Source organism: Crassostrea angulata, chromosome 3 (genome assembly GCF_025612915.1).
Source record: "Crassostrea angulata isolate pt1a10 chromosome 3, ASM2561291v2, whole genome shotgun sequence".
NCBI classification, from domain to species: Eukaryota; Metazoa; Mollusca; class Bivalvia; order Ostreida; family Ostreidae; genus Magallana; species Magallana angulata.
Window position 1 is genome coordinate 1,511,648 of NC_069113.1, and position 12,580 is coordinate 1,524,227.

At 33.1% G+C, this 12,580-nt stretch overlaps 1 protein-coding gene across 7 annotated transcripts in view; it reads right to left on the reverse strand.

Annotated features, from left to right (window-relative positions):
- Positions 1-12,580, reverse strand: part of LOC128175947 (serine/threonine-protein kinase ATR-like) — a 129,741-nt gene that overhangs the window by 71,469 nt on the left and 45,692 nt on the right. For all 7 annotated transcript variants that reach the window (XR_008242737.1, XM_052841871.1, XM_052841872.1 and 4 more), the window contains 13 exons: positions 10,576-10,671; positions 10,041-10,114; positions 9,812-9,919; positions 8,927-9,062; positions 8,562-8,711; positions 8,114-8,210; positions 7,811-7,885; positions 7,590-7,706; positions 6,391-6,486; positions 5,487-5,588; positions 5,258-5,353; positions 4,028-4,201; positions 3,648-3,733 (listed from right to left, as the gene is read on the reverse strand). Coding sequence is in view for 6 of the 7 variants with exons in the window: in XM_052841871.1 (XP_052697831.1) it covers positions 3,648-3,733; positions 4,028-4,201; positions 5,258-5,353; positions 5,487-5,588; positions 6,391-6,486; positions 7,590-7,706; positions 7,811-7,885; positions 8,114-8,210; positions 8,562-8,711; positions 8,927-9,062; positions 9,812-9,919; positions 10,041-10,114; positions 10,576-10,671 (1,407 nt within the window). In the remaining variant the exon portion in view is untranslated. The remainder of the gene's footprint in view (positions 1-3,647; positions 3,734-4,027; positions 4,202-5,257; positions 5,354-5,486; positions 5,589-6,390; positions 6,487-7,589; positions 7,707-7,810; positions 7,886-8,113; positions 8,211-8,561; positions 8,712-8,926; positions 9,063-9,811; positions 9,920-10,040; positions 10,115-10,575; positions 10,672-12,580) is intronic.

The following is a 12,580-nucleotide window of genomic DNA, read 5'->3' on the forward strand; positions in this document are numbered from 1 at the left end:
CTATTTTCCATTAATTAATTTGTTTCTTACTTTTAATGTAATTTTAATGCAATATACTGAGTTTCAATTAATAATAATCAAATTAAGCTTTGATTGAATCAAAGTACATGTATATGAAGGTTTTTATATCAGTCTTGTATGTTTATCAATAGGGCTATCTTTGTTCAGTATTCACCCATTAATCGGGTATTGTACCGTTTGGAACCCTGATCCATAATCAGGTATACATGCATAGAAATATATATTGTATATCATGCTTAAGAGCTGTATAACTCATATGATAATTATTTATAAATGTGTATGTGAACTCATTAATGTTCAAGTTCTTATATAAATACGTGTATATCACTTTGATAAACTAGAAAACTGACCAGTCAGGAAGGGCCCCGCTATGACAATTAATATAGAGAAGTGAAAAAAACTTTGAATTCCATCCTCTTTATATTAACAATGATGAAAAATAAATGCCCGGCAGAAGATGTAAAGAACTGGAATATATAGGATCTCGTGATTTGTAGTTGGATATGATTTTAATCCAACAATTAAAGTGTTTTTTCTTAAGCCTTAGTGAGGGGATAAAACACACAAGTTGGATAAAAATCATATTATACTACAAATCATATGAGATTCTATTTATCCCATGTTTTATACACCACAATCAATGTTTACACTGTTTATAAAACTCCACATTATTTTACTTCATTATGCCTACGCAAATCCCATTGTAAAGTCACAACTGTGGGATATCAAAAAAATATCCAATGAGTCATATCCACGGGATAAAGGGGGTAAACATGGGATGAAATAAAATTTGTTAAAAAAACAAAGAATTGATACCAATGCAATGATACCTAGGCAAACAAACATCACTTGCAGACACATGTGTACGGTAATACATATAACAGATAAAGACAGACCTTAGATTTTCTGAAACAGGCAAGATAATTAATCGCAGGGGATTAATTATCCTGCTCTCATCCATTTATTGAATTTAATCAGGGCTTACAGAAGGAACATTTTCAGGTACTATTCTTAAGTTTCCTTTAACATAAACATAGCAACCAAATACAACAACAACACCAAAACATCCATTAAAAAAGAAAAAAAAAAAGAATAAAAAAACTGATATCTAATAAAAAAAAATTTTTTTAATTTATTGTAATTCATTTATTTTTTTTTATTTTACAGAATATAAGTATTTGGACTAGAATGAAATATATTCTTTATCAAATACCATCCTTTAAACTGAGGGTTAAAAATATAAGGGTGCAGCTCATGGAATGAGAGTTTAATTTGCTTCAAAACAAACATCAGTGCAGACAAAGGTGTTCATTAATCTTGATATGACAGATAGAGATAAGCCTCTAAATTTTCTGCAGCAGGCAAGATAATTAATCCCAGGGGATTAATAGGGGATTAATTGTTCTGCTCTCTCATCCTTTTCTTCTAAATTTTCAATACGATTTATTTTTTCAGAAATGACAGAATAGGGTTATTATCTGATTACCTGTTAAAATTAACAGCATTAAGGCAGAAAAAAATAAAATAAATAATTAAAAAATAAAATAGAGAAAAAGGATATCTTAATAAATATCTTGATTTTAGAATTCAATAAAATTATCATAAATCATTATATTTACATTCTACTGTGTTTTTCCATTAAATTCCGTGATGTTTAAATGCCTCTAAATGCAACACCTATTCACTGTGTATAAATTTACGAGTAATTTATATAAGTAGTTCTCAAACAGTGATTTCTATGTTATTTGTTAAAAATGTATTTCATGAATGTTGTAAAAACACCATGTTTTATAATTATTCAACAAAAAAGTTGACTTGATTGTTTAAAGCACCATTTCAAGAGATATTTATCATGGATTATATTTTCATGCTGTCGATCTCATCTCAACAGTCTATGTGAAAACCAGTTTAAACCGGTTTTACAAAACAGCTGTTCCTGCTGTTACTTATTCACTCCCTCCGTGATCTACACTTTATATCGATTTATTTAAGTAAACAATTGATTTCTTCAGTAAGGGAATGTAAATATAAGCATTAATTGATTCATTTTTGACGTCGTCGTGTCAATAACTGCCGTCAGGTGAGCAGACAAATTATCATAACGCGCTAACGCGCGTTATTCAATTTGTCTGCTCACCTGACGGCAGTTATTGACACGACGACGTCAAAAATGAATCATTCAATGCTATAGTATACGGTATTTTAACCAAAATAAAATATCAATATTATATTTCAAATCCATATTTCAAAGAATGTACACAATACTACACATCATTCAAAATTGACCTTAACTTAAAAACAAAGTTCATTTGCAGACACAGGCAGTGCAGTAATAAATCTCAATGAGACAGATAAAGATAAAGCTTAGGATTTTCTTCCTGTGGAAGGTTAATTAATCCCAAAGGACAAATATTGTACAGCCTTCCATGTACATTCTCAGCAGTTATCTCTCTTTGCCCATTCATTCTCAGCAGTTATCTCTCTTTGCCCATTCATTCTTATGCATAGTTAGGAATCTACCCCACCACCCCAGCTCCAAACCAGAAGACATAGAGAACGAAACTTAGCATCAAAATATGTATTTCTGCCTACTGAACTACCATACCAAATTTGAACTTGATTGGGCAACCATAAAAAAAGTTATTAGAAAAAAACAGGAAATTTGTGGACGGAAGAGTGACAGACGGACAGACAGAAGGATGGACAGACAGAGTGATTACTATAGGGCACCCCCAAATCCTTGCGGGGCCCTAATAATAATAAATCATTGAATTAATCATAACAAGTGAAAAGCTGTCAATGTGACAGCAAACCAGGTTTTCTTTTATTTGAACTGTATCCATAATCCATGTCAACCCTGAATTGATAAACACTACCAACTGTATCCAGTGAAATGGAGTACCCAACATGCAATATTTTGCAAAAAAATTACTAAGTTTAAAAGCTGGTATTTTTTTCATAAATTGTCAAAAATCAAAATCCTAGCAATATGCACACATCTGATATATGTACAAATGATCTGCAAAAGAACAACTTCTTATCTTGAAAACTGTAGGAGGAGTTATCCGTACAATGAGGGTACCCTATATGCAATATTTTGTCCAAAAAGATTCTTCCAGAAAAGTTTAAGCTTTTCTGGCCCACTGGTTTTTGAGAAGAAGATTTTTGAAAGATATCAACAAATTTTTAATAATTCTTAATTATCTCTTTTTGAAAAAGGCATGGCCCTTCATTTTATCAACTTGAATCCCCTTTAACTAAAAATGGTTTGTGCCAAGTTTAGCTGAAATTGGCCCAATAGTCAAAAATGTAAAAAGTTTACAGACACACAGACAGACAAAAATAGATCAGAAATAGCTCAGGTGAGCTGAAATCTATATTAATGTTCAATGTTAGATTATATGGAATTATCTGTTCTTATTTCATTGCAGAATAGACTGAAATTGGGACAATAGGGGTCTTAATTTTGTAATCTGTTCCCACCAAATATATGGTATAAAATAATGGATGGAGAACTACATATAAGGACATGTCTTTAAATCTAGATAATCTACCTCAGAGTTCCAACCACTTTAATCTAGATAATCTACCTCAGAGTTCCGACCACTTTAATCTAGATAATCTACCTCAGAGTTCCGACCACTTTGTGTCGTATTGTTCCTATGTGTTTCTTTCCCATCAGTTTAATGATGGCCGTCAAACTCTCCATGGTCTACAAAGACAAACACACATCAAAAATAAAGAACTTTAAAAAATGGACATTATGGACAAATTAATCATATCTTGAAAGAATAACTTTCTCAAAGTTTACTTCCATAAAAAAAATTCTTTTTTAAGTTGTAATGAAGTGCAAAAAAACAAAGAGTTATGAATTCTGAGTAAGTTGTTTGTTAATAAAGTTCAGTGATCATCATTATCATTAACTTGTCTTATATCAGCCTGCATTATCAACCCCCATCCCCCGACTGATTGACATAAAGAAAGGTCGGAGTAACTATCCACTGACCAGCCTTTTGTCTGACAGGGGTATCCTGGCATTCAGAAGCTGCGAGTCGAAGAACGCTATCACCCCCAACAGTCGCGGCTGGAGGTAATCGGCCATTTGTTCCGACGTCTTTATGTCCTTGGGACCTGAGTAATTGTGGTCGTAGGTCGACAGGTGCCGAAGTCCGTTAAACACCTTTATTCCAGAAAAAACAATTCAACTCATTCATTTACCAATTAAGGGCCCTCAACACAGGCAACAAGATACAATATATTGTGAACACTCATATAATGTCACATATATGCGAATTCAAATATACATTATAAAAAAATAAATTTAAGTTTAATCCCATATTTGGTCAGAACGATGGTGATCGGTTACGAAATCAATAATCAGTTGGTCACATATAGAATGTTGCATATCTTAGTCAATTTAACATATCTTCGGAAACATTGGTATCTGATCAAATTAAATTGGGGACAATTAAGGCCCTGAGGCTAAGATTGTGAGGATATATTAGGCATGGGTGTTAATTATAATGATTGTTAAAACAACATGTAGTTGCAGTGCCTGCTCAGCTTTTATTTAATCATTAATGAATGATATTCAACCACTGTTCAGTACCATTACAATAATAAATATTGTACTTACTTACTTTCAAAGTGTTTATTTTACTTTTTATTCATTTAACATATTAATTATTACATTGCAAACACTTTTGTTAATTTTGGACACATACATTTACACATGTAACTATGATAATAAAGGGTGTATATTTCTAACGGAAAATCTAGAAACGTGTCATAGACAAACCTTAATTGACCATGTCCAATCACATCTCCTCTAATGCATACTTTGAAATTTCGGACAGGGAAATTATTTCACGACTGTTTCTTGTTTTAGATTTTTTTCTTGAAAATTTCTATGATGCATAATTCTCATATAACATCATGACTTACGTACGTAGAGAATATTCCTATTGTGCTTTCTGTTGCGTTAATGACAATATTTACATTTGCAAATATGATTCCTTATATGAACCTATATATAGAATAGCGAAAACATTCAATTCTGTATGAACTTTTTCATGACGTCACAATGCTCAGAGCAGTGCTTATCGCTTGTATGGATTATTGTAAACATAAAATCTCGGTAATATTGACAGTTCTGAACAATTTGTCTTTTTCATACGTAGATATAAGTAATAAACAGCAATGTTATCATAATTTAAACAGACTGAAAACCACTCACCTGGCTGTAGTGGGTACTGAGATACAACAGAAGCTCTTGATGAACCACCTGGAAATTCATCCTCAGGAGCTCAGCCAGTTCCAGGTCTGTTTCATTCTGAATCGATGTAAGAAGAGGAACATTGTTTAGGAATACACAGCTAAAGTATAAGCACAAATGGAGGAAAAAGGAATACATAGCTAAAGTATAAACACGTCAAATGGATGAGAATTCCTACAGCTCTACTCACCTGAAGAAAGATAATGGCTCTCTCCATTTCACTTCTCTGGCAGAAACAGACAAGGTAGGCAAAGACATGCTTGATGTATTCCAAGAGCAGCTTCATACGGCTCTGAATGACAAAACAAGAAGCATTTTTAGTCCCAACACAAGCATAAACTTGCATCTGCATGGTCTCATAGATGCCTGACACAACATTCAATGTGTTCAAGTAAAATGATAAATGTTGCACACAATATTCTGTAAGGCCATAAAAAATTAATTACTTGGTTCTCAGGCCAATATGTTAAAAAACAAATGTGGCTCGGTGGTGGTGTATTTTTCTTTTTATTTCGAAAAAAAAAACACCAAATTTTTTATTTCAACAAAGTGCAATTCTTACCAAAATGCAGAAAAGCAAAGAAACAAATAGTAACCTAACAGTCAATGTATTGTTTTTAGATTTATTTGCTCAAACTGAATGAAATAAACAGATCATCACATTCTTCAGAAAACATCACAGGTACTAGGTTGGAGAAAGCCCATTGTTAAAGCATTATTAGATATGGACTTACCGGTAGATCCAGTACAGAGGCCATCATTATAAGGACTTACCGGTAGATCCAATATAGTGGCAATCATTAATAGGACTTACCAGTAGATCCAGGACAGTGGCAATCATTATAAGGACTTACCGGTAGATCCAGTACAGTGGCCATCATTATAAGGACTTACCGGTAGATCCAGTACAGAGGCCATCATTATAAGGACTTACCGGTAGATCCAGTACAGTGGCAATCATTTAAAGGACTTACCGTTAGATCCAGTACAGTGGCCATCATTATAAGGCTTTACCGGTAGATCCAGTAAAGTGGCAATCATTATAAGGACTTACCGGTAGATCCAGTAAAGTGGCAATCATTATAAGGACTTACCGGTAGATCCAGTACAGTGGCAATCATTTTAATGAGAGAGGAGGCTTCTGTGGATGCAGTGCTGACCAGCTGGGGGATCATACACTTCCCGGCCGCCTGTTCAAACAGACACACAAACCTGTTACTTCATCAGAAAGATTGTGAGGCAGACAAAAACGGGTTGGACACGTGATCTATCCAGAAGATTTTATCATATACCAACCAAGTTCATATCCTGGTGAACTTTTTAACATTGCTGCTTCTTACTTATATTAATGTTTGTGAAACGCAAATCTTTCAGAATTACTAATATAACTGTATTTATGTTTGCAAATAATGCAAATGACAAGCACATGCAGCAAATCATTGTGATGTCATTAAAAAGTTCTGAAATGAACAGAAATTAACATTTTATTGTTCTACATGTTCATATACATGTAAGGAAACATGCAAGTGTTAATATAAGAAATTAAACACTGACTGAGAGGACGTAATCACTGATTTTGTAGAAGTTAATATTTTATGAATTAAACACTGACTTTAAGGAAGTTAACACTGACTTTAAGGAATTAAACACTGACTTTAAGGAATTTAACACTGACTTTAAAGGGGCATGGTCACGATTTTGGTCAAAAATTATTTTTCTGATTTTAAAATTTACAATGCTTTAGAAAGGCATTTTTGATAGGCAACCGAAATTTGAGTGTCATTTGTTGAGTTATAAGCGGGTTACAGAGCTTGAAATTCTTCGCTATGTAAACAAAGCGTTTGTTTACATTTTGAATGATGAAGTAAAAATTTCAGTTTTAAACCTAAAACAAATGTGTTACAATGTAAATGATAGAAATTGTTCATCTCTGATTAAAATAAATAAAAACATAGACAAATAAGCTGGAAAAATATTTTTTTACTAATATATATTATTATGTAAACAAAAACAGGATACGAGCCTTGTTTACATGACCAAGAATTGTGAGCCCTGTATCTTGCTTATAAATCTACGAATGACTCTCAGATTTCATTTGATCATTAGAAATGCATTTCTAAAGCATTGTTATTAATAAAAACATAAAAACAGAATTTGACCAAAATGGTGACCATGTCTTAAGGAAGTTAACACTGACTTTAAGGAAGTTAAGGAATTTTAAAACACTGACTTTAAGAAAATTAACCCTGACTTTAAGGAAGTTAACACTGACTTTTAGGAAGTTAACACTGACTTTAAGGAAGGCCTTGCAGTCCCTGAAGTCCAGTACATCAGCCACATCCCTCAGGATCTCATCCGCTGATCGTCCACCTCCACTTTTCTGGGAGTCCAACATCGCTGTCACCAAAAACTGATAAAAACGCACATATCTTCTCAAAAGGTGGTCTTTATTTCACACATAAGCTACCAGAACCTGTACTTAGAATTTTTGTTGCATCATTTTGAAAGGCCTACCTTACAGATTTCCTGCCTGGAGTTGAGAAACAAGTTCTGTGTTTTTGTTTTCTTGTACCTAGCCACTGAATTCAGCTGAAAGGTAAACAACAACTTTTGTTTACACAGAACAACAGGTTCAGATATATCCTCGACATGATAATCATAACTGTTCCATCTCGACTTTTTTCAACCTGTTTGCAGTTGCTAAGCGATAACTGTTGAGATCTCTTATTAATACGCTATAGCTGCTATGATCTGACATAGCACTTTTTAAAAGCTTAAGTTGCTATTATCTGACATTGAGAGAGCACATTTTCTCACCTGTTGATAAGCAATAGCTGCTATGACCTGTCCCTTGGAGAACATGTTTTCCAGCAGACTGATGATGACCACCAACAGGAGTTCATCCTCTGCCACTCTGTATCAAGTACACAAACAACTTCTGTATACTCATAGCAAAATTTGCTTCAGTGACATAGGTGAACATCTAACAATCATCATAACGTTAGAAGTGCACATAATTTTAGCATACCCTGTGAGGTAAAATTTGATAAAAATTGTTATAAAACATAGAATTGTTCTAAAAACATAATTATGTCTTTTATCAAAAATAAGAGTTGTCTGTCTTATCAAGGAGGTCATTGTACCTTAACACAGGAAACAAATCCAGAAAAAAGTTTACAGGCATTGACGGGAAGATCAAACAATTTCTTCATAAAGTTTTAAAAATGTAGACTATAAATAACCCAAGCTCTGATTTGGGCCTCACCTGCCGATCTGTGCGATGGTCAAGATCACAGTCTGTTGAAGCCGAACATTTCCCTGTAACCTTGCTGACTCCAGGGTCTCTTTCAGAGTACGGACAATTAGTTGATTGGAATCACTGCTTCCCTCCCCCACCATCGAACCAATCACCCTACTGTAGAATCAAACCCAGGGAAAAAATCCAAGAAAATAAACAGTTGTTTCAAAGACATTGAGTACTTTGTTGAAATGCAGAGCTGTTAAAGTTTTGCAAGAGTTCATAGATCAATAGAATAAAATCCAAACTGAACTGTTCGCAATGATGTTAATAACTAATTAAAGACTCACCTGACTATTCACATTGATGTTGGTCACTGATTAAAGACTTACCTGAACAGTTCACGGACATTGAAGTCTGAGTCCTGGATTAGGTTTAGACAGATCTTTAGCATGGTAATGGTGGCAGTGTTGTTGCTTCGTACACCAATGTGTCCAAAGATACGCTCCAGACTACAGCTTATCAACCCTGTCACAGTCATCACAAAACAAATACAGTAAAACACGGTTATAACGAAGCACCAGGGACGGGCCATTTTGCTTCGTTATAAGCATGCAATATAGTAATGGGGAATGAAAATCACTTCGCTGTAAGCGTCAATTCAATATAAGCATATTTGCTATAACCGTGTTTTACTGTATCAAGGAAATCTAAAGCTCATAATAAGAGATATCTGTGTAACAATGCTATGATAAATCACATCCAATAAATGTGAACAATGTATCAGTGTTTTGTTACGAGATGCAATATTCATACTCTCTGTCTGACCTGATTGTTGCCAGATATGAGATGTTTAATCTAAATGTTGATATACAAGATTAACGCTTGCCGAGTTTGTTCTAAATATTATGAGACAATACTGAGTTTGTTCTGAATATTGTAATATGAAATGAACATTTACTGAGATACATGTATGAGACATTTAATCTTAATGTTGATAAATGAGATTAACGCTTGCTAATTTTTTTTAATTGTTATGTAACAAACACAGAGTTTGTTATAGATGTTGTAATATGAGATGAACATTTATTGAGTTTGTTTTTTGAGAAGTGATGAGATGTGATTTGAACACTGACTGAGTTGTTCTGAATGTTGTGAGATGTTAGAGAAACATTGAGTTTGTGCTGAATGTTGTGAGATGTTAGAGAAACATTTACTGAGTTTGTGCTAATGTTGTGAGATATAAGCCGCACATTTTTACCGATTTGAACACTTACTGAGTTTGACTTGAGAATTACTGTTGGTAATAATTCCCACAAAAGGTAAAAACATATTTGGATCTACAAGTTTGGGTCTCTCCTTAGATGTACCACTTTCACTTTTATCTAAAAACCAAATAACTATTTACCAGTACATGCATGTGAATCAACAAATAGAATACTTCAATTCATCTCAATTGTAAATCAGCATAAAAAACTGTAGTTTATTGAATGTTTAACTACTCACCCAACAGATTGTCACAACTGAGACACTGTATCTTGTGCTGGTGATCCACTAACCCATGCCTGTTGGTCTCCTTTCTGGAAAACACCCATGTAATCAATGTATGGTCTTAAAAACTTGCTATAACGTACTGTAGTTCAAAGAAATGGCTTGGATGGAACACCTCAGTCTGAATACCTCACCTGAGCATTAAGAACTCACCTGAGATAGAAAGTCTTCATGGCTCACTTGAAATAGAAAGTCTTAGTGGCTCACCTGAGATAGAAAGTCACGTGACTCACCTGAGATAGAGTCTTAGTGACTCACCTGAGATAGAGTCTTAGTGACTCACCTGAGATAGAAAGTCTTAGTGGCTCACCTGAGATAGAGAGTCTTCATGGCTCACTTGAGATAGAAAGTCCCGTGACTCACCTGAGATAGAGTCTTAGTGACTCATCTGAGATAGAGTCTTCATGGCTCACTTGAGATAGAAAGTCTCGTGACTCACCTGAGATAGAGTCTTAGTGACTCACCTGAGAAAGAAAGTCTTGTGACTCACCTGAGCACAGCCTTTCTACAGATCACACAGGCCAGTATTCCTGAGATAGACACCAAGGATTCCTTAATCAGAGAGTCTGTAGTATTAACCATTGGGCTGGAAAAGAATTTTAAAGGAACAATCACAAGTATGCAGTTAAAACATAAATGTATGTCTGTATTAAAAAATAAACAATAAATATAACAAGAGGCCCATGGGCCATATCGCTCACCTGACCAACAAAGGCCACAATATACATGTAATCATATACCCCAAAGATCATGATTTGAACAATTTTTAATCTACACTACCTAAACATGCCTGCACAAAAAATTAAACCTTTCTGGCCAAATGGTTGTTGAGAAACCATGGTGACTGACTAAAAATATGCAGGTCTATAGGTCAAAAAAGAAATTTTTTGTATACATACAATTATTGGGCACAGATTAACCTGTTTGTGGTTATTTCATTGACTGAACAGAATTATTCTTCCTACAATAATTATCAATTATTGTGATGCCATTCTTCTCTGCGTTGATTGGCTAGAACAAGGTCAACAAACTAACAATCAAATTAATGGAATTTTATTGATATGCCTTTGTTTGTTACAATATTATATATCTTGCCTCAAGCCATAGTTTGATGTGAACCCTTGAAATTTACTAGTTTGACTGAAACCTTTTACATGTAAAATGTTTTGTTCACAATTTGGCATGATTTGCTTATGAATTTAATTTCAATATATTGATAAAACACAAGGAGACATAAAATTCATTTTAAGAAAACAATTTTATTATGAGACAATAACTAATAATAAATAATGTCTAAAATGAACCTTAAGTAATTAAGCATTTTTTATGTGTACATACATTTCAAAAGTTGTTAGAAATATACAATTTTTTTTTTATATGTTGTACATTCATAAATTAAATGATGGCAATTAATTTGAAATTTGATTTTCATGAGCATAAAGTACAGATATATGCAAGTCATATTTATACAGTTAATCAGTAATACATTTCAACTACATGTATTTAAATACACATTTTTATAAAGCTGAAAAAATTTACAAGTTGAACTCCTTTTTATAACCTTTCTTCGAAAAGGCGAAAACAGAAAGGTTATGAACAGTGAGGGTCTTTATAAAGTCAAAATTATGTAGAGATAATTGTAAATATATGTTTTTAAAAAAGTAATATCAATATGTGTCATTTCTTAGCTGTTACAAAAACAGTAAATGGTTTATCATCAGAAAATGATCAAAAATATTTTTAAACAGATTTGGATCCATGTACATTTAATATATTAACATTTGAAACAATTGCAGGAAATAATGCACTTTATACATATACATGTAACAATCATCGAGAGTGCTAAATTGATAAGAAAACATGTAAAGAGTTGTCATGGGAAAAGCTACTAGTATTAACTTGTTTAAAAGAAGAAAAAAATCATTGTTAGCAATGCATGTATTTATTATTTCTCAATTTAATTTTTCTCAAATTCATTTAATGACATATAATTTTCTATAAAGTGTAAACTAAGAGTACACTTTGTCAAATAAGCATTCCAGCAATGTGTATGATTGTTAAGCATATTGCTTTTTCTTTAATGATGCATCATATTTAATTTAAAATATGATTCTCTCTCCATGACATATATAATAGAAAAGGCAGGTTTACCGCACCGTCTACGGGCTGGCCAGTGACCTCCTTTCTTTATACTTACCTGTGTCTTTATGATAAATGGAAGTTATAAATCATGTACAAAAATAATAGTGCGTTTAGTATGTTTAAAATAAATACATGCATTTACAGTAATTAAAATCATTTAGCAAAAATATAATTTTCCTTCTGAACAATTAAACCCAGTATTACCAGGATTACTAGTTATTATTTACAGAGAAATGAATTGGTACATATAATATAAAAATCTGTCAACAGAAAAATATCCCAACAGAAAAAGAAAAGAAATACTACTAGAGGGGTCTCTAATTTTTTTGCTCCAATATTTCTTTTCTTATATC